This window comes from Globicephala melas, chromosome 6, assembly GCF_963455315.2.
Source record: "Globicephala melas chromosome 6, mGloMel1.2, whole genome shotgun sequence".
In the NCBI taxonomy this organism is placed as follows: Eukaryota; Metazoa; Chordata; class Mammalia; order Artiodactyla; family Delphinidae; genus Globicephala; species Globicephala melas.
Window position 1 is genome coordinate 24,414,237 of NC_083319.1, and position 19,857 is coordinate 24,434,093.

Here is a 19,857-nt window from a genome sequence, read left to right on the forward strand (position 1 = left end):
AAGTCTTACCTCCATCTGGTTGAGCGTAAATCCCTCCTTGAAGCTTTCCGTACACCAACCATTTCACCCAAGCAAAGTTATGTGCTCCCCTGTGTTCTTCCGGGGACCACGTTCCGTTGACTCTGGGGTCCCAACTTGAGGAAATCATGAACCTAAAGTATGTTGACTCCAATTTCGTATTTGCTCATTCACATGTTTCTTTAACAAACATTTCCTGGGCACTGGCCACCTACCTATCGCCATATTAGGCATTGAATAGAAGGGAAGATGGAGGTCCAGAAGTGTTAACTGACTTGCTAGAGGTCCCTTGCTGAGAACCTCAATTTGTTTTGATGCCTGTTGGTCCCTGAAGGTAATTTCTGGTGTTTTAAGTGAAATCAGTCACGTACAAAAATGTGTAAAAGCTTTACCTTAAAATCACTGGTTTTGAGTAAGCCCATTGGTTATCTGGCATATTTTCTTGAGGAAATATAAAAATGGAACTTAATTTTTAACATTTTCACCTAGACATAGAATTAAAATGTTTCAGAGTAAGTCTTAAAGGTCTTCTGATTATGCATTTTCACATGAAACACTCTAATCATTATTTATCTCTCTTTTTAAAAAATATATTCTGTGCTACGTTTAAAATAACATAGCTACCAGATTACTTGGAGTAAAAACGGGTTATCCACAGGTTTCTCTTTACTCATTTTACTGGCAAAACCTGGTTATGAACCAAAACCTAAAATTAGGAGTGGGTGTTTTTGGCAGGGAAATTTTATGTGGTACCCCAATTATGTTCAGTTCCTGCTTGCTGTATTTTCTTCCCTATGATTTTTTTGGTTTTGGCTTTTCTGTGGTATTTTAAAATAATTTTATGTAATAAGTAAAGAGGAGGAAAAAAAAAGGATATCTTGACTGTCAATGTTATTAAGGTATAAATTAACTGAGAAAGCAGTCCCTATAGCCAAAATCAGACCATAAACCTTTTTATTGGTGGTGTTTTGCTTTTCTGGTGTGTCTCTAGAAGTCCTATTCCTATACGTGTGGAAACTACCCAACCAGCTGCGGAAAAGCCGGAAATCAAGCCTCCCCGAGTGCGGAAGTTAATGAGACAATACAGCTTGTGAGTTCTGTGCTGCAGGTTTTTCAATTATAACAACAAAGGTGATGCTAAATGTCCAGTTGTAAATGCTTCTTAACCCTTCACACCATTCCCAAAGAGCTATCCCAAAAATAGAGTCTGTTTCCAATTTAAGTCATAGTGGGACTGGATCTTTCTCCCCGAAAACATGACATGATTGGCATATGTATTCATCATTGATTGCTGTGTAACAAATTACTCCAAGATTTAGTGGCTTAAAACAATCCACATTTATTACCTCACAGTTTCTGTGGGTTGGGAATCCAGGCATGGCTTAGCTGGCTCTTCTGGGTTAGAGTGTCTCTTAAGGCTGCCTTCAAGGTGTTGGCAAGGGCTGCAGTCTCATCTGAAGTCTCATTCATGCCGTGTGGGACAGGATTCAGTTCCTTGAGGGCTGCTGGACTGAGGACATCATTCGTTGCTGACTGTTGGCTGGAGGTTGCCCTTAGTTCCTAGTCATGTGGACCTCTGCCGCTTTCTCCATAGGAGAAAACACACAAGAAGAGCCAGGGAGAGCGCTAAGAAGGTGACATCACAGTCTTCTATAACCTCATCTCGGAAATGACATCCCATCACTTTTGCCCTATTCTGTTCATTTGAAGCAAGTCCCTAGATCCAGCCCACACTCAAGGAGACAGGCTTCTTCAGGGGCACAAGTAGCAGAAGGGGATCGGGGGAGCCATATCGGATACTGCCTCCATGGTGCTGTAGTGGAACAGTAGCATTTTCTGTCCACAGAGCCAAAGCTGATCCCTGAGCTATAGGAAGGAAGAGCCATAGTCCTGTAGGAAGAGCCATAGTCCAAAGTGTCCCAGAACCGCCAGGACCTGCCCAGTTCTGTGCAGCTTAACAAAAGTTGTTTTGGCTACCATGTGCACAGGGATATTCTAGGCACTGTGGGGGAAGAACAAAGTGACTTTGACAATTCCCATGCAAGGACTCATAATTTATTAGAGGGAGAGACAGATTTCCCTCTAATAAATTTTAATTATAATCCAAAGAAGACAGGCAAATGCTACAGTAAGGGTGGTGGTATATTAGCATAATCACAATGGTAGTTAGAATTTCTTGACCTTGGCTGTGGCCCAGGTATCGTGCCTGGATGTATAATTGGTCAGAGAGCTGCAGGGGGATCTTTGGGTGCAGTGGAAAGCGTGGGGCTCTGGAGTTAGAAAGGCTTCTAGTTTACTGTTACAAGCTCTTGGGAAAATTACTCTGAACGTCTCCTTCGTCTGTAAAATGGGTAAGGATTTTGTGAGGGTAAACATGAGATAGTGTGGGTAAAGCCCTAGCTTTCAGCCTAGCCCTGGCTGAAAGATGAGTTAGTTCCCCTTCCTTTTTCTTATGGACCTGAAGCCTCTGAAGAGGTCAAGTTTAGGAGGTACTGAGAGTACAGAGTATAGGACAAGGAGTGTAACTCCAGATGCAGTTCTCAAACAGCCAGCTCAGGCCTGCCACTTGCACCTTGTGAAAAGGAGAAGAAAGGGGAGTGCAGTTTCAGGGCAGACACATCCCACCTCATTAGCGTTAATAGAAGTTTCTTGACAGTATAGCAGCTGTATTTCCTAGGGAAGCCAAAACGAGTAAGATTCAAATAATTAGCAGTCCTAATGATCTCTGGGGGACAAATTAAACCATGAAAAATCTGCTCCCCTGAGGATAAAGCTGGCAGGATTAACCTTTCACATTTCAGAACTCAAAATGTTATTATCACCCATTCGGGATATGTAATCACTTTGGAAGCAATGACTAATACCTGACCTGGAAGGAAAGAAAATTTAGCTAACTCACCAAATTGCCTCTTTTAAGGAAGCCATTGTCAAACCTCTAACTTCATGTGTATTTCTTAAGATACCCCAAAGTATTCTGCTTTGAAAATCAAAGAATGGCAGCATTTTTCCCATTAGTAGTAAATAGCAAAATCGATGGATAAGATTTTCCCAGTTTTAAGTTTTCATCCCATAAATAGTAATGGTACTGTTGACACTCATTACCACTTCTTTACTCATCTCTTCCACTCACAGAGATTGATAAAGTTAATAAACACTTGGTTGGGGATACAGATTGGAAAACCTCAGATGTCCCATTTCCTAAAAAGTAATTCTGCATCATTAGTTTTGAGATGCAGGGGTGTGTGTGCCCTTTTTAGCTGTTACAGTATTCCTAGTTCCTAGGCCAGAATTATGTGTGCTTGTTTGGGTTTTAGGGTACTCCATCAAAGCATCATGATATTCAGGTGCTCTGAAAAAGTTTTCAAACTGCTGCTTTTTAGGATATAAACAAAAATCTCAGCTGTGTTCTTTTCTTGAAATACGGCATAGGGAGGAAAGGTGTGGCTGCTGTGTGCAGAGTGAAAGGAGAAGCAAACTCTGCAAACAGTTGAAGGCAGGTCAAAGCATCATCTTTATATTGATGTCAGCTGGTATGTTTAGAAAATGATGAGCTGCTTAATTTTTACCCAGATATATAACTTAACTATGTATTTAAACATAGTGTAAAAATCTAAAGGTATTCAGGCAAGACAGAAAAGTCCAAAGAGAAAAGTAACTAATTCCCTAGAATCACACCGTCAAAAAATAACCAATGTTCACATTTATAACTATTACTCTAGACATTTTTCTATGCATATATTGTTAAAATAGAAATCATTTCAAAGAAAAGACTCATACTACTACATAAAATTTTACTTATTAAAATGTTTCATGAATTTACCTTAGACACCAGGTGTTCGTCATAAATCACATTGATAGCATAAGCTATCTGGCATAGCTCAAGGTCTTAGGTGTGCAAAGACACACTTATCCAGCAGGATATTCCAAGGGTCCAGAGGTTCTCTCAGGAGCTTGTCAGTGGCCAGTGGTTCCTTTGGAATGTACAGGGTTTGAGCATCTGGGGCCTGCTGAGTTAGCCCTTTCCTGTGCAGGCAGCAATCTGGCTGGCAGCAAGGGAGAGGGAACTTGTCTATTTCTATAAATTTGAGAAAATACTGTCCATGCTAAGGGTGGGGGATTGATGGTGCTGCTCTGTGCTGGGATGATCAGATCAGAAGAGCTTCCAGCCTTGACGTACCTTGTGGGAAGTCAGGCCTTGCCAACAAAGCCAAGTCCTGGAGATAAGCCCCAGCTGCCGTGAGGGAGACTTCTCCCACATGGTGACTTCCTGTCTAGTGTCCTTTCCATCCTGGCTCATCCCACTCGATCAGAGAGGGTCGAAGACCAGAGCTGCTTCGCCCCAGAACAATTGTGTGCAACTCCTTCTCTATAATCAGTTTATCACACCGAAGAGACAGTTGCTGTTAGGCCACGAAAGGAGTCATTACACCCTTCGCTCAGAACAGGAGGTTCCTACAAGTCTTATGCTTACCCTCCTAAGGGAGGCTCCTCAGAATAACATCCCTTGGTTTGGTGGTTCCTCAAAACATTAAACATAGAACTACCATACAACTCAGCAATTCCACTCCTATGTGGAATTTCAGTTCAAAAGAGTTGAAAGCAGAGACTCAAACAAATGTTTGAACACCAGTGTTCATAACGGCACTATTCACAATAGCTAAAAGGTGGAAACAACCCAATTGTCCATCAACAGATGAAGGGATAAACAAAATACAGTCTGTCCATACAATGGAATGTTACTCAGCCATAAAAAGGAATGACATTTTGACTTATGTGATGACATGGATGGACCTTGAAAACATTATGTTCAAACAAGCCTGATACAGAAGAACATTTGCTGTATGATTCCACTTATACGAGGTACCTAGAGTAGTCAAATTCATCCGGACAGAAAGCATCGTAGGGGAGGGGTGTGGAATTTCCCCTTTACCCTTTTTGAGTTCTTGTGGCTGGACTAATAATAAACTGAAAAGGTTAAAAAGAAAGAAATTTTAATTCATGCACATGGAGGTCTCATAGAAATGGAACCTAAGAAGTGCCCAAAGCAGGCAGCTTTTCTACTTTTTAGACAAAGAAACAATAAAGTTGTGAGGATTTGACAGGACAAAGAAACTTAGTTTTTGGGTGCTCATTTAGTGAAGAATCTAGACAGAGTTTGGGCTTGGGGTAGTAACTTAAAGAAGTAACAGGGTTTGTTTATACAGGCCTCTAGGCCCAAATCCCCGACTCTGATGATAAAGGGGTCCTTCTATCTTCAGGTGCAGGGAGTACACCTTTCACACGAGAGATTTATTTCCTGCTTTCAGGGAGACAGAAAGGAGGGTCAGAGTGTTGGCCATTTCTTAAGTAACTTTAATTCAAAATAATCAATATGACAGACCTTTACACCACGTAACAAGCAGAAAGGAGAAAGTCTGTCAGAAATTAAGGAATAACTGGGACTTCCCTGGTGGCACAGCGGTTAAGAATCTGCCTGCCAATTCAGGGGACACAGGTTCGAGCCCTGGTCCAGGAAGATCCCACATGCCGTGGAGCAGCTAAGCCCGTGGGCTACGACTACTGAGCCTGCGCTCTAGAGCCCATGAGCCACAACTACCGAGCCCACATGCCACAGCTCCTGAAGCCCGCACGCCTAGAGCCCATGCTCTGCAACAAGAGAAGCCACTGCACTGAGAAGCCCGTGCACCGCAACAAAGAGTAGTCCCTGCTCACCGCAACTAGAGAAAGCCTGCGTGCAGCAAAGACCCAACACAGCCAAAAATACATAAATAAAATAAATAAATTTATTTTAAAAAAAAGAAATTAAGGAATAACTTTTTACAACATTTTAGGTTACAATTTAACATCATGAAGAGGAGAAGAAAACTTGAGGCCCTAAACAAAGTTTCAGTATTCTCTTGGAGACCAGTACAAACTATATTGATAAATATTTATTTCTAATTTAAATGCCAAAAGTAATTACTTTTTCTTACTACCACAGGAAAAAATTACCCTAAGTTGTTTTAAAAATGCAAATTTTCATAACTAGGATATTACATCTCATAGTTAATACATATGTTGCTTAATAGTAAAACTATCTCTTACTGGATTAATTAAAAAATCCTGGGCCCTCGGGCCGTCCCCCAGTCCTGGAAGACACTGGCTGCCCCAAGGGGGCAGCTTGGCTGCTGGCGGTGTGGCAGATTAGGGAGGGAACGAGGAGAAAAGCAAACGGCCGTCTCTTCCCCGCTCCAGAGCGTGCTTGCGTTCCTGCTGGGGCTTTCGAGAATCTCGAGGCAATCTTGCAAGCCGTATTTGAATTGGCCAAAGACAACTTCAGACCTGTATAATGTAACAGAAAAGGTCAGAAAACATTAGGCAGTAGAAGTGTGAGCATATTAAGTAAGATGAACGTCTCGGGAAGCAGTTGCGGAGGCCCCAGTTCTGCAGATGTATCTAATGACTTTAAGGATCTTTGGACAAAACTAAAGGAGTATCATGATAAAGAAGTACAAGGTCTACAAGTAAAAGTAACCAAACTGAAAAAGGAACGAAGTTTAGTTGCACAGAGACTAGAAGAATTCTTCACCAAAAATCAACAGCTGAGAGAGCCACGGAAAGTCCTTCATGACACCATTAAAGTTTTAGAAGATCGATTCAGAGCAGGATTATGTGATCGCTGTGCGGTAACTGAAGAACATATGCGGAAGAAACAGCAAGAGTTTGAAAATATTCGACAGCAGAATCTTAAACTTATCACAGAGCTTATGAATGAAAAGAATGCAGGAAGAAAATAAAAATCTTTCTGAACAGCTGCAGCAGAAAATTGAGCATGATCAACCATGTCAAGCACCTGGTCTTGAATCTGAGGAAGATGTTTTTCCAGATTCACCAATAACAACCGTTTCATTTTCTGGCGCTAACCGACTACGAAGGAAGGAGAACCTCCACGTCCGACACGTAGAACCAACACATACTAAACTGGAGCACTCTGGGTGTGCACGTGAATGGAGAAAAGTACCACAGTCTTCAACTCATTCACAACATAAACATAATGAACATGAAATTCTAGTGGCTGACACGTGATCAGAGTCAAGCTCCAGTGGCCAACACACATGGAAAAAGCAGTTATCCTCCTGATGATTTAGCTGCAGTTGTTGCTGAAACACTTGGACTTAGTGTTCAAGATGAGTCTGAATCTCGAGGTCCTATGAGCCTTCTTGGTGATGAGCTCTACCACTGTCTGGAAGGAGATCACAAAAAACCTTTTGAGGAATCTAGAAGAAATAGTGAAGATAGTTTAAGATTTTTAGATTCGAATTCAAAGACTCCTCCTCAAGAAGAATTGACTACTTGGGTATCATCTCCTGTATTTGGCGCTACCCCTAATGTGAAAAGTAATTTAGGTTTGAATACAAGTTTGTCCCCTTCTCTTTTAGAGACTGGGAAAAACACCATCTGTAAACAACGCCTTTCAGCAACACTTCTAATTCTAGACCAGAGAAACCTAGATCAAAATCTGAAGATGGTGCCCTTTTCACACATCATAATATCGGGGCTGAAGTGAAGAAGATCACTAACCAGTCATCTTCTAATAAGCAGGTGCTTATAAATAAAAATACAAGTGAACAGGGTAGTATTGATCACATTAAAGATACTGTTACTGTTAAAGATACTGTTACTGATAAACATGAAATCACTGGGAGGCCGAATCAAAAGGAAGAAAATCAAGGAAGAAAGTGAAGATGAAGTAAGCTGCCCCCAAGCCTCCTTTGATAAAGAAAATGCTTTTCCTTTTCCACCAGATAGTCATTCTTACATGAATGGAGACTATGTGATGGATAAACCTCTGGATCTGTCTGATCGATTTTCACCTATTCAGCGTCAAGAGAAAAGCCAAGGAAGTGAGAACTCTAAAGTCGGGTTTAGGCAAGTGACTCTCTATGAGGTTTTGAAGCCTGTTTCAAAGGGCTCTTCCTCAAGCCGTAAGGCCTTGAGTGGGAGCTGTGGGTTAACCAAAGATTCCCCAGAAGAGCCCAGCAGTTTACAGGAGTCCCTCCTCCAGTCCTTGAGTAAATCTCCAGATAATAAAACACTGTTACAAATAAAGGAAGAAAATTCTATCTTTAAAATTCCTCTACATCCACGTGAAAGTTTGGAGACAGAGAATCTTTTTGATGACACGAAGGGTGCTGGTTCTCGTGAGCCTCTAAAAATAAAAACCAGGTCAGTCCATGGAGCATGTGAACTTGCATCAGTTCTTCAGTTAAATCCATGTAGAATTGCTAAAACAAAGTCTCTACAAAACAACCAAGATGTATCCTTTGAAAACATCCAGGGGAGTATAGATCCAGGAGCAGACCTTTTTCAGTATAAAATGGATATCACTGTAGTAGATACAAAGGATGGCAGTCAGTCAAGATTAGCAGGAGGAGAGACAGTGGACATGGACTGTACATTGGTTAGTGAAAATATGCTTTTAAAAATGAAGAATCAAGGGCTTCCCTGGTGGCGCAGTGGTTGGGAGTCAGCCTGCCGATGCAGGAGATGCGGGTTCGTGCCCCGGTCCGGGAAGATCCCACATGCCGCGGAGCGGCTGGGCCCGTGAGCCATGGCTGCTGAGCCTGCGCGTCCGGAGCCTGTGCTCTGCAGCGGGAGAGGCCACAACAGTGACAGGCCCGTGTGCCACAAAAAAAAAAAAAAAAAAGAAGAATCAAGAGCAGAAGGGAGAAAAAAGTCCAAATGGAGAAAGAAAAATGAATGATAGCTTGGAAGATATGTTTGATCGGACTACACATGAAGAATATGAATCCTGTTTGGTGGATAGCTTCCCCCAACTAGCAGATGAAGAGTTGTCAACTGCTACAAAGAAACCAAACTCTCCTGGTGATAAACAAGATAAAGTCAAACAGAAAGCATTTGTGGAGCCATATTTTAAAGATGATGAAAGGGAGACTAGCTTACAAAATTTTCCTCATATTGAGGTGGTCCGGAAAAAAGAAGAAAGAAGAAAATTGCTTGGACACACGTGTAAGTAATGTGAAATTTTTTATGCAGATTTTCCAGCAGAAGAAAGAGAAAAGAAGTTGGTTTCCTGCTCAAGCCACCGATTTCGCTACATTCCACCCAACACACCAGAGAATTTCTGGGAAGTTGGTTTTCCTTCCACTCAGACTTGTATGGAAAGAGGTTACATTGAAGAAGACCTTGATCCTTCTCCTCGTCCAAAAAGACGGCAGCCTTACCATGCAATATTTTCTCTGAAAGGCAAAGAGCAGAAGACATAAATGTTGAAGCAAAAACAGGAGAGATGACAATATTCTTTTTATTTATAGTTAAGGTTGGTATTAAACATTGATTTTTTTGATCTTCTGAAAACTGATTTATAAATCATTTTTCTATTGAAAATGTTTTTAAATGGCATTTACCCATCACACGGACGACTATTTAAAAATGGATAAGTTTATGTCGTATTTTCTTGCTTTTGCACCTTTAAAATAACAAGGTGCTTTCATTTTGCACTCTGAGTTAAAAGTTGTTTATTACTTTATTTGGTGATACCTAATTACAATTTTGAAAATACGAAAAAATAGAATCCTGCAGATGTTTCCAGGAATAAACTTTCGATGATGATGGTAATTCAATCTTTCCTTCAGGGTCTTCAAAAAAATGCTATATAAAAAACATATTAAGCTTTTTCTCCATGTAATTTTATTAAAATAAAAACAACTCTATCCTAATAAAAAAGAATCAATATGCCATTGTGGCATATTTGGGGGTGGCCCACCCTGAGCCTCAACAGCAGAGCAAATGTTACCAGGGTCCGCGGAGAGGGGGCCACGAGGAGCTGTCGTTCAGTGAGTGCAGAGTTGCTGTTGGGATGATAAAAAAAGTTTGGCGTATAGATAAAGTCCTTGTTATACAACATTGTGAATGTGTTTGAGCCCCTGGATTGTAAACTGACAAATGGATAAAATGATAAATATTACGTTATACATATTTTCTCATAATAAAACATTGTTTTAATCCCCGGGCAAGTGACAGAAAATCCAGCCCAGACTTGCTTTAGCTGAAGGTCAATATATCGGCCCCTGTAAGCTGGACATCTGGTAGACATCTGTTTGGGAAGCCCCCAATCCCCACCCTAGCTGTCCCAGCCCTCCCCACCTCCCTCCACTCCCCTCAGCCTGTTTATTATTGTAATGAGCAGAGCTTCATGTGCTTCTAGTAACCGCAGTGATGAAGACGACCTCCCTCCAGACCTGGCCGAGGCAGCGGGAGCGACCACAACTCCAGCCATGGCCACCACCATGGCCACCACCACACAAGTCTCAGTGCCGCTGGCATCCCCCAAGGTCCACAAACTGAGCTCGCCTCAGAATTCAGAAGGCAAGGGCCAGCTGTCCCCAGGGGCCAAGGTACGGCGGAAAAGCCCTGAGGAGTAGCTATACTTGCCGAGAACTCTGCATAAATTGTGTGTGGCATCTGTATGCATTTAAACTTTGCATCATCAAGTCTGTGCACTTGTAAAGCTACAGTAATAACCACCAAAGCATGTGTTTTATATAACCTGTACCTGAAAGATAACCACGTATGAGAGACAAATGGTATAATATAAAAGCATGTACTTTGTACTTGAAGGGAAATTTAAGAGATTTTTGAGGGCAATTTTAGGTTTAGAATATCATCCCTGCAAAAGCTGTTACTCTACTGTGAAGACAGAAAGCAAGAAATGGGTTTTTATCCCCCATAATGGAAAATTTGGAGGAGTAAAAACATAGAGGTATCCCTATCCCATTCCTTTTATGGGATAGCCTGTGTTAACGGTTTGAAAGCGGGAAATATTATTCTATTTGTCACTCTGAAATTTCAGGAAGTTGCCAGTGATGTGAATGGGCTGTGACTAAGGCACAAGACATTTCTCTTGGTTTCCTTTGAGTGACGCTTAGCTGTGGTCACTCTTCAGCAGTTGGTCCAAAGGCGGTCACATGTCTTGCTCTCCAAGCAGATGCTGAGTCAAAGGTTGCTTGGTCTGTGGACCCCACTGAGGAACACTGTGTGCATGAGGTGGGGCCCCTAATGCAAGATTGGAACCTTAGAGTCTTGGGGGCCAAGACTTGGGGCCCAACTGCTCCTTTCAAACACCTATGGCTGCTTGAAACAAGTAGTCACTCCGCAGCCCTTGTTTCTCCGAGCCTCAGTTTCCTCTTCCCAAAAAAGAGAATAAGATCTGCTACGATGCCCAGCTCATGGGTCCAGCAGAGATTAAAGTGCTTGTGCAAACAGGATGCCCGAGGCTTCTGTAGTCCAGGGATCATGATTCCTGGTAACATCTAAGTAACGATAGTCCGGGCCGCATCGTGTATGACTGAGGCCAGTCTTTCACAGGGTCCCTTCCCGGGGTTTCTGGGAAAACCTCTGTGTGTCCAACAGGATCCGGCTGGATCCCTCAGCCAGTGACTGGCCCAGACTGAGGCTCCCCACTTTTCTGTAGATCACCTCCTGGGAACTGGAGTTGGGTTCCCCTCCACTGTGCTGAGTCCCTAGCACTGCTTTGTCCCAAGTGTGGACACAGGCTCCTTTGTATATCCCAGGCCATGGTTAAAACCACGCAAAAACATTTACAAAACAGAAGGGAATTCAGTGGAGATGCAGGCAACATCGTACCAGAAGCCACAAGGCTCCCTCTTCTGGCCATCTCTCTCCTTAGGGCCCTGCTTGCACCAAGTAAATGTGACTTATTTTTTTCCATAGAGGGTTTCAAGGCCCTCCATGCTGCTGAGATACCCCCAAGGCAAGGCGAAAAAGAAATTTTCCCAAAAAATGAACGTGATTTTCAGAGGTACCATCTGAAAATCACTCTCCTACCATAAAGCTCTTCCCCGTTATTGTGCAGATGAGTTCAGCTCCTTGAGGTCTTGATCCAGGTTGAGGTCTTTACTCTCTGTTTATATATTCAAAGCACTCTTTGAAGTGTTTTCCCCCCAAAGGCCAGTCAAAGAGCAGTCAAAGCATTTAAGAAAAATTGTTTGCAGCTTCAAAAAAGACAGTTCTCCACCCTATACCCTACTTCTACCCATTAAGATTTCAGAAAAACTCAGGGTTTGGTGTCAACATTTTGTACACTACTGAGTTAAGAGAACTCTGGTGGGGGTTGGCATGATAATGAGTTCAGTGTTAGAAAAGGGGAAGAGGAGAGAGGTCAGGACCGTCTGTATCTTCTGTTGAAATTCCACTGTCAGTCCAGAGCCGGCGCTAACTGGGATATTTTTGTCTGCCTTTGTAGAGCCCCTCTGACCGAGGAGGTGCCTTTACCTTGGAGCCGGGTGATCTGCTGATGGATTTCACAGAAGCCACTCCTCTGGTAAACTTCCCATTTTGCTAAAACCAGAAAAGCCACAGACCATAGAAACACCTTGGCAGTGGGACGGATGGACAGAGGTGGGCATTGCTGCTGGGAAGGCTCTTCCTCTTGTCCTGCGCACAGCCTGGAGGCTCAGGGATCAGCTTTCTTCCAGGGTTCAGGCATCACGGGTCCTTCCACCGCACAGAGCCCCCGAGGGAGGGCTGTGCTCCCTGTCCTCTGAGGGTGGCTGCAGGGGCCCCACCCTGCCTGTCTGCTGCTCCTCCGTGCTTCAGTCTCGGCTTCTTGGCTTCCTGGGCTGCATGCCCGCCATGCATGCCCGCCCTGGGACATCTCTTGCTGTCTCTTGCAACAGCATGCTCCGGCCTAGAGTACCAGCTCAAGGCCTCACCTAGGTTTCTAGGCCCCTCGTGCCTCCCTACCATCCTCCATCCTCTGCATAGAGGTCTCTCCTTCAGGATGGGATGCCTGCAGGTGGGAAGCCCTTTCAGGGAAGGGAGCACTGAGCCAGGAGTCATGCAGGCCAGACCTGGCTCCACTCTCCGCGCTTCACCTTAAGAGCCTTGTCATTGGGTAGTTGCTGCCCCATCTTCTGTCAAATGAGGATGTCGTTGTTTGCCCTGTCTGCCTAAGAGTATTGTAAGGATCACATGAGAGAGAGAGCCCCACATATAAAGCACCATAAATGTGTATAAGATATTATAAACGTGATTAGATGACACAGGCAAAATTGGATGTATCTTAGGTTGGGCTCAGCCTAATACCCAAGTATACTGGAGCATAAATCATGGTGCACGAATTTGGCATGTGAGTCAAAACGTGAGCCAAGTCAAAAACTGTCTCCTGAGAACTTACTCTGCGCCTGGCTGCATACGAGGCTCTGGGAATGGATAGGGCAGCTAGAGGCTGGAGGGGGCTCAGGTTGGTAAAGGGTCAGGATCAACAGGAGAGACGTGTGGAAGATGCTTGGGGAGAAGCCAGAAGTGGGAGTCATTCAGGACTGGCTCCCTGGACAAGGGTGTGGTGGATGGGAAGGATTTCTGGAAGGCTTTCAAGAGGGGACAAATGAGGCAAAATGCTGTCCAGGCTTTAGGAATGATCACTGCTCCTGCCTCAGCTAGCACAAGGAAATCATCTGTGATTTATGCAACTATACCTCTCTTCTGGAGAGCTGGTACAGTCTGAGAGCTTCGAGTCAGCGCCTTCAGATAAACTGATTGAGAACTGACAGTGGGCAACACCCAGCTCGGGGACCTGCAGAGTTACTTCCTTCCCATGCTCAAGTAAATGGAGCTGGTTATTCATGGCCTTTTTGTTAGACAGATTGCCAAGATAGGGTAACCCAGAAACACCTCATCGCCCCTTTGCCCAGATTGGGAAACTGAGTCCCAGAGTGGGGTAATCACCCAGGGACCAAGCTGGAGCTGGAGCCCAGATGTTCTGGCTCTTTCTCTGGTGCCCTTTGCATCTAATTGAACTAAATCTGGACTCCTCTTTAGGGAACTTACCATTTTAGAGAAGAGCAATGCCTGGAAGAAGGGCTGTGTTTCAAACACTCTAAGAGAGTCTGTATAAACTGCTACTGCTGTGGGACCCTGTGCCTAACCCTGTCTGGGGGCACTAGGAAAAAGAAGGCTTCATGTTGCTAGGGTTTTAAGGTATGAGTAGGAGTTTGCCAGATGGAGGAAGTGGACCAAAGCATTCTACGCAGAAGGTACAGCATGAGCAAAATATGATTATTTATTATTATTTAAAAGGTCTGCTGGATCTGAGAACTAGGGTTAGTTTACAAAAAAATACATCATGGCTTTGACAGGAGTGATGGGATTCCCTTAAAAACCATTGTGTTGCAGATCCAGCTTGTGGATTTAACTGCCTCACCTTTTCTGTGTTTGGCATAACAGACTGAGATTAGAAAGGAAGCAGCATCTGGCAGGGACCCAGAGGTCCCCTGATCTCAGGTGCCAATGCCTACCAAGTTACTGTCCAGTCTCTGCTTGCACACCTCCAACAGCAGGGAGCTTATTCCGTGTCCCCAGGACACTTTGCTTGTGTCTCTGGGCAGCTCTGACCGAGCTCTGAAACAGGGTCCAGGTGCTGCACTGCCCAGCCACGGGACAGCTGAGGTGTTTGTACAAGACACAGCTGCCCACTTCACAGCTGAAGTTTGCAGTGAATACCTTTTTTCAAGATGAAGCATCCTTCTTCTTATTTGTGCAGATTTGAGGCACAAGTGCATGTTCACAGAGCACATGCACACAGAGGGTATGCTGGAGGGCTAGTATTTCGGGCTTTCCTTGGCATCATTGGCTTTGACCTTACTTCACTCCAGAGACCTATCTCCATGAATGCCGAAGCGTCCTAGAGGGGAAGAGGGACTCCAGCAGCCTGCTTCTCCCTTTGTCTGGTCCTCTTACCTCCATCTCCTCCATTTGTTCTTCCCAGCATCAAAGAAATGCGAGCTGCAGCCCTTTCTGCCCTTGATGTTAGGGTGATGGGGGGCGTGGCATCTGTGTCTCTAAAGACAGCCAAGGAAGGCTAGACTTAGGGTCTGGGGCTGGAAGAAAGTCTTAAAGCTGTGTCCCTGCCCTGGTTCCTCAGGCCAGAGCTAGAAGGACAGGGAGCTGGAGAGAGAGGAGTGGGACAGATTTTCTTGCCTTCATTAAACCAAGACACTATTGGAGCTAGTTTAACCCTTAATGTCTCTTTACCCTTATGATCCAGTCTCTGCATGGAATGAAACATGGTCCAAACAGCCAAGAATGATAAAAAAGATTCAGTCTTTAACTGGCGTCTCTTAAGATAATGAAAGAAGATTAAATGAACACCTCCTGGTAACAGTTCTTGAATCTCATTTTGCTTCTCTCTTAATTCTCTTGCACCTTGCACTTCCCCAAGGACTTACATCCCCAAACTCTCCACAAAAACATTCTTTCTAGCTTCACTCTTGTAGCATCCCCTGCTTTTTCCCAACTCTTTTCTTCTGTAATCCCCAACTCTGTTATTACGTAGCTCAATGTAGCAATCCAAGTCCTACAACCTCTGCAGCTCTGTTGTCTGCCCGTTCCTGGAATCTGCATCGTAGACTCTTCAAGATCAGATAAGAGTTTCTGCCTGGGAGGGAAGCAGGTGTGAGGATGGGAAGGGAAGAAGGCAAGTGAGTGAAGACAGCACGCACTCTCCCTCTGGTGTTCTCATTTGGTGTGCAGGGGGGTGTGGGTGTCGGTAGAGTGTGGGGTGTTAGAAGGTGGGCACGTGGACACATCAATCATGTTGACCTTGGGATGCAGAGTCCCACCTTCTACTCCAGGTCAGTCATGTCAGCTTCTTTCCCCAGGTAACGCAGACCGTGAACACCCATACCTTCTGTGTCTCTGATGCTCTCTCTTTGGGGCGTGTCCCTCCCTGGTCCCTGTACTGCAAGAACCACTCACCCAGCTGCAGAGCATCATAATCCAGGTCTCGTCTGGGTCAGGGGACATTAGTCAGGAGTTCATGTGTCAGGGAGGAGATGGCCTGGCCAGAGGAAGGTTGTGTAGGGCCCAGAATGGGCCCTGGGTTGGGTGTCAGAAGAACTGAGTTTCCATTTGTCTCAATAACTTAGTTTTTATTTTGAACCTCATTCTAGCAGGAGAGCTGAAGCTTAAGCTCAAGTCAAATCAGGTGCCTCTTCAGTCTTCCTGGGGTTTCATCCGTGTTCTTCAGGGCACGGGGAGAGGGACGGAAGTCTCTTTAGTTCGTGAAGTCACCTATTTGCTGATACATCTGGGACACCCCCTGCTTCACTTATGCCCCTTTTGGGTGGGTGGAGATCGCAGTGCCGCTGGGATGTGAATCCCTATCTGCTGGACACAACCACACAGCCATTCTGCTCTGCTCTCCCATCTCTACCTGAGTAGAGGGGTACAGGTCCCCACTGCTCTTTAATCCCTGTCCCCCAGCCTCTGCCTATGAACGGGGGGCCCAGAGACCCTTTGTGCAGCACTCACTAATGTCTACCCGTTCTCCCTTTCCTTCTGACTTCCCTCGCTTATCCTCAAGCTGGCAATCTCCTTTCTTATCTGGATGAAGGCTTACACATTTTCACCATCATTTATCTATGCCAAAACCTTTCTGTTCCCCAGAGAGTCAGATTTCGGAACTCAAAAGCCATATAGAACCTAGGTGCCTAAATGTAGAGAAGACCCAAGGAGGAAGGGAAATACCAGGAGAAAACATAAATGGTATTTCAAAATAGTATCCTATTGCATGTGAAATCCTGTTCATTTACTACAAGTCAGAAGTGTGGGAGCCCCAGGGATGTTCTTTTGTTTAAATCCGCTTAGATGCATTTAGAAATTTGAGTTTCAAATCTGAGATCTAAATCTCCATTTAGAAAGGTCAGAGATGCTTGTGGGATGGACCAACATTTCTTTACCATAAAAGTCCAATGCTGGGCAAAGCTTTAAGTCATCCATTATAATCTTCAGTACAGACACTGGTGGCCAGTACACATTTTGGCCTCAAGGCAGAATGTCCTTGTTTCTTGGTGATTTATGCCCTAGTAGCATCTTATAGAGCATAACATTTATCCTGAGGACCAGAGCCGGAGGGGGAGTTTAAGTAGGGTGGGAAAACTTAACTGCACATTAGGTGACTAATGTGGACTCCCTTGTTTCTGAAGAATGGATTTAGAAGCAGTCAACAAGAGGGTCTAGACCCATGGATTTAGATTTTGCAAATGCAATTTCTGCATCTCCCACGTCTGAATAGTAAAACAAGGCCATTATGGAGACCATCGTAAATAATGGTTGTAAAAGCCCCTTGGAGATCATCTGGGACTGCACGATAGTAAAAAGGATGGAGTTAGATCAATTTGGAGATGGAAAAGAAGGCAACAACTTTCCCGATAATTTTTCAGTGAAACTTTCCCAGAGGCTCTACTGGATTCATTATGGCAGGATCATACCAACTACTTAAGAAAACGCTCATGAGCTAAAAGATGCATGTATTTGTTCCCTGGAGTAATGGTTCTTTCCTGAGACCCAAACTGACCCTGTCAGTGGCTCCCTCCCCTGACATCAGAGCATTCTTCCCTCACCATTCTCATCCTCACCGGTACAAGCTGTTGGATCTCTGCTGGGTGCATGGCACTATTTAGGGCTGGGGCCAGGGAACCCGGTATCCCAAATGACATGGCATTTTCTCACAATGCTTGATATCGCCTAGGTAAGCAGCAAGTCCCCTCACCCCCCAGTGCCAATATGAGATGCCAAGGCCTGGGTCCATAGATGTGGGAGGAGGGTCACGGCCAATATATTTTCTGAACACAGATAAAGAGCCATGGCAGATTCAATGGTAAACTCTGTGTTCCTCCTCACTGATGTACCTCTTTCTTGTAGCTCTCTGTTGGGCATCTACTCACTTAGCCACCTATAATGTGGGCCCTTACTTAGCAGAGTGCAGGAGGCCATGGGGCATGGAAGGCAAAGACTCTCCAGTATGTGGCCATTGCTCATTTTGCCCCCATGGCTGCTTCACTGATTCATCTGAGCTCTTTCTGGCTTGGCCTGGGCAATGCTTCAGAATCCTCAACAGCACCCCGGTCCTGTGCACTTGGCACAGGACAGGGCCCCTACCTGCCAGCCCCAGCAATGGGTTTTGATCTGCCGTTCTGCTCAGATAGTGGAGAAGACAGAGGAGGGCCAGAGAGGAGGAGAGAAGGTGGAGAGAGGAGGGAAGAGGGAGGGACCAGAAGCCAGGTGGCCAGAGGCTGGAAGGAGGCTGCGGGTGAGGCTGGCTTGAGAGCTGTCTGGAGTCCACAGATCCATCTTGCACTGTGCTGTCTTTCTCTCCTTCCCTTCCCTTCTCTCCTCTCCTCGTGAGCAGGCAGAGCCCGCCAGCGCCCCCCACTGTGCCCACTCTCGCTGTTCTCCTCCACTCTCTCTCCCCATGAAGGAAGAGACCACTGGAGTTTGCATGCATCCTCCAATCAAAACGAGGCTGGTAGGTACCCTGGCAGGGAGAGGGGCCCGGCCAGGAGAGGTGAGGCGGGCAGGAGCCGCCAGGAGGCAGCCCGTGGGTGTGCACGAGCACCAGACCTCCAGAGGAGCCTGGGGCCACAGGGGCTCTCACTCCAGGATGATTGCAGAGTTTGGAGTCCAGCCGTCCCTGGTCAAACTGGGACCCACGGCTGTGATCCCGCCCCTTCGTCTCTAGGTCTCAAGAACCGTGAAGAGTTTGTTCTCCTAGAGCCGTGCTGAGGATAGATGCTTTCCGCAGAGAGAAAAATTCTTAGTTGCATTTCTATTAAAACAAAAGCTTTTAACTTGTGTTTTCCCGCTATTTATCAAGATGACAATATGAGAATTATATAATGACTTGAAGGGAATCACCCATAATCCCAACCTAGCACAACTTTTTTTCATTTTTGCATGTTTCCTTCTAACGTTTATTTGTATTCATTCATAATTTTACATAGTTAAATCAGAGTATCCGTATCATCTCCTGTTTTCCTCTTTTTGCTTAATGTTTTATTGTTTCTAGCTTGTTCTTGGTACCACATACTGTATATTCCATCAAGTGAATGGCCCACCATCTACCTAACGAACTCTTTACTGCAGGACGCGTGCCTTTGTTTCCAGTTTGTCACTATTCAAGGGAACACATATAGCTTGTGTGTCAGGTATTGTATTTTCTCAGGCCAGACCCTGCTGGGTTCAATATTGCACCTTTGGCTTTGCTAAAGTCATTCGAAAGTGGTGTGATACCAATGACCATCAGCGCCATCATCAGAAGAGTGAATGTGCTTTGCCAGAGCCCGGCAACCCAGAGTGTAACTGTTGGAATGTCTTTTTCTTCTTTAGAGCAGGTATAAAATAATTCTTTGAAGTTGCCCACTTGCACATTTCTTTAATAGCGATGATAATCCTCTTTTCCCCTTTTATTTCATGATGGTCTGAGTCTTATCTGTATGTTTCTTTCACTTTGCTTTTGGTCACCACGTTAGGCCCTGTGAGGAGAAAGGCTGCCCCCAGTCCTTCTCTTGCTATGCTGCAGGCAGTCACTACCAGCAACCCGAGTTGGCACCTGAGTCCCTGGGAATTTTGAGATATTTAAAGAGCCTAAGGAGAGTTTGAGGAAGGGGAGCAGGCTTGGGCTGGACATCTCAGTGCCCACTGCAAGGACATTGTCATTTCTAGATCCGTTGAGTTGAGACCTACTCAACTCATTCAGAACCCTCAGAAGATTTGGGTCTGGTCTGATGTGTTCCTGACCCTCCCTACCTTACCCTCCATTAGAATGACTCAAGGCCATCAGGTAGCTACTCTAGGGCCCATAGGCGAGACTCTGAGAGACACTAAGGCGGTGGCGCATAGGGAGTGGTGGCCTCCATGTCTTGGCTGCAGCCCTCTGGTGGCGGGTGGCACAATGTGCATTCACCAGCAGGCGGTTTCTGTGCCCCTGTGGGTTGCAGACAAAGCTGGTGCCACAGTCATCAGGACCCTGGGCCTGCT

General features: G+C 45.0%; 1 protein-coding gene and 1 pseudogene across 3 annotated transcripts in view; both read left to right on the forward strand.

The window, feature by feature from the left end:
• The window catches only part of EPB41L4B (erythrocyte membrane protein band 4.1 like 4B), a 144,030-nt gene that overhangs the window by 111,899 nt on the left and 12,274 nt on the right, over positions 1-19,857 (forward strand). Inside the window, exons 20-23 of one of the 3 annotated variants that reach the window (XM_060300650.2) lie at positions 1,010-1,108; positions 10,226-10,415; positions 12,284-12,361; positions 18,230-18,346. In XM_060300650.2, coding sequence (XP_060156633.1) covers positions 1,010-1,108; positions 10,226-10,415; positions 12,284-12,361; positions 18,230-18,346 — 484 coding nt within the window. The remainder of the gene's footprint in view (positions 1-1,009; positions 1,109-10,225; positions 10,416-12,283; positions 12,362-18,229; positions 18,347-19,857) is intronic. The other 2 variants (XM_030859074.3, XM_030859072.3) reach the window with 2 other exon arrangements.
• Positions 6,276-9,547, forward strand: LOC115854608 (DNA endonuclease RBBP8-like; annotated as a pseudogene).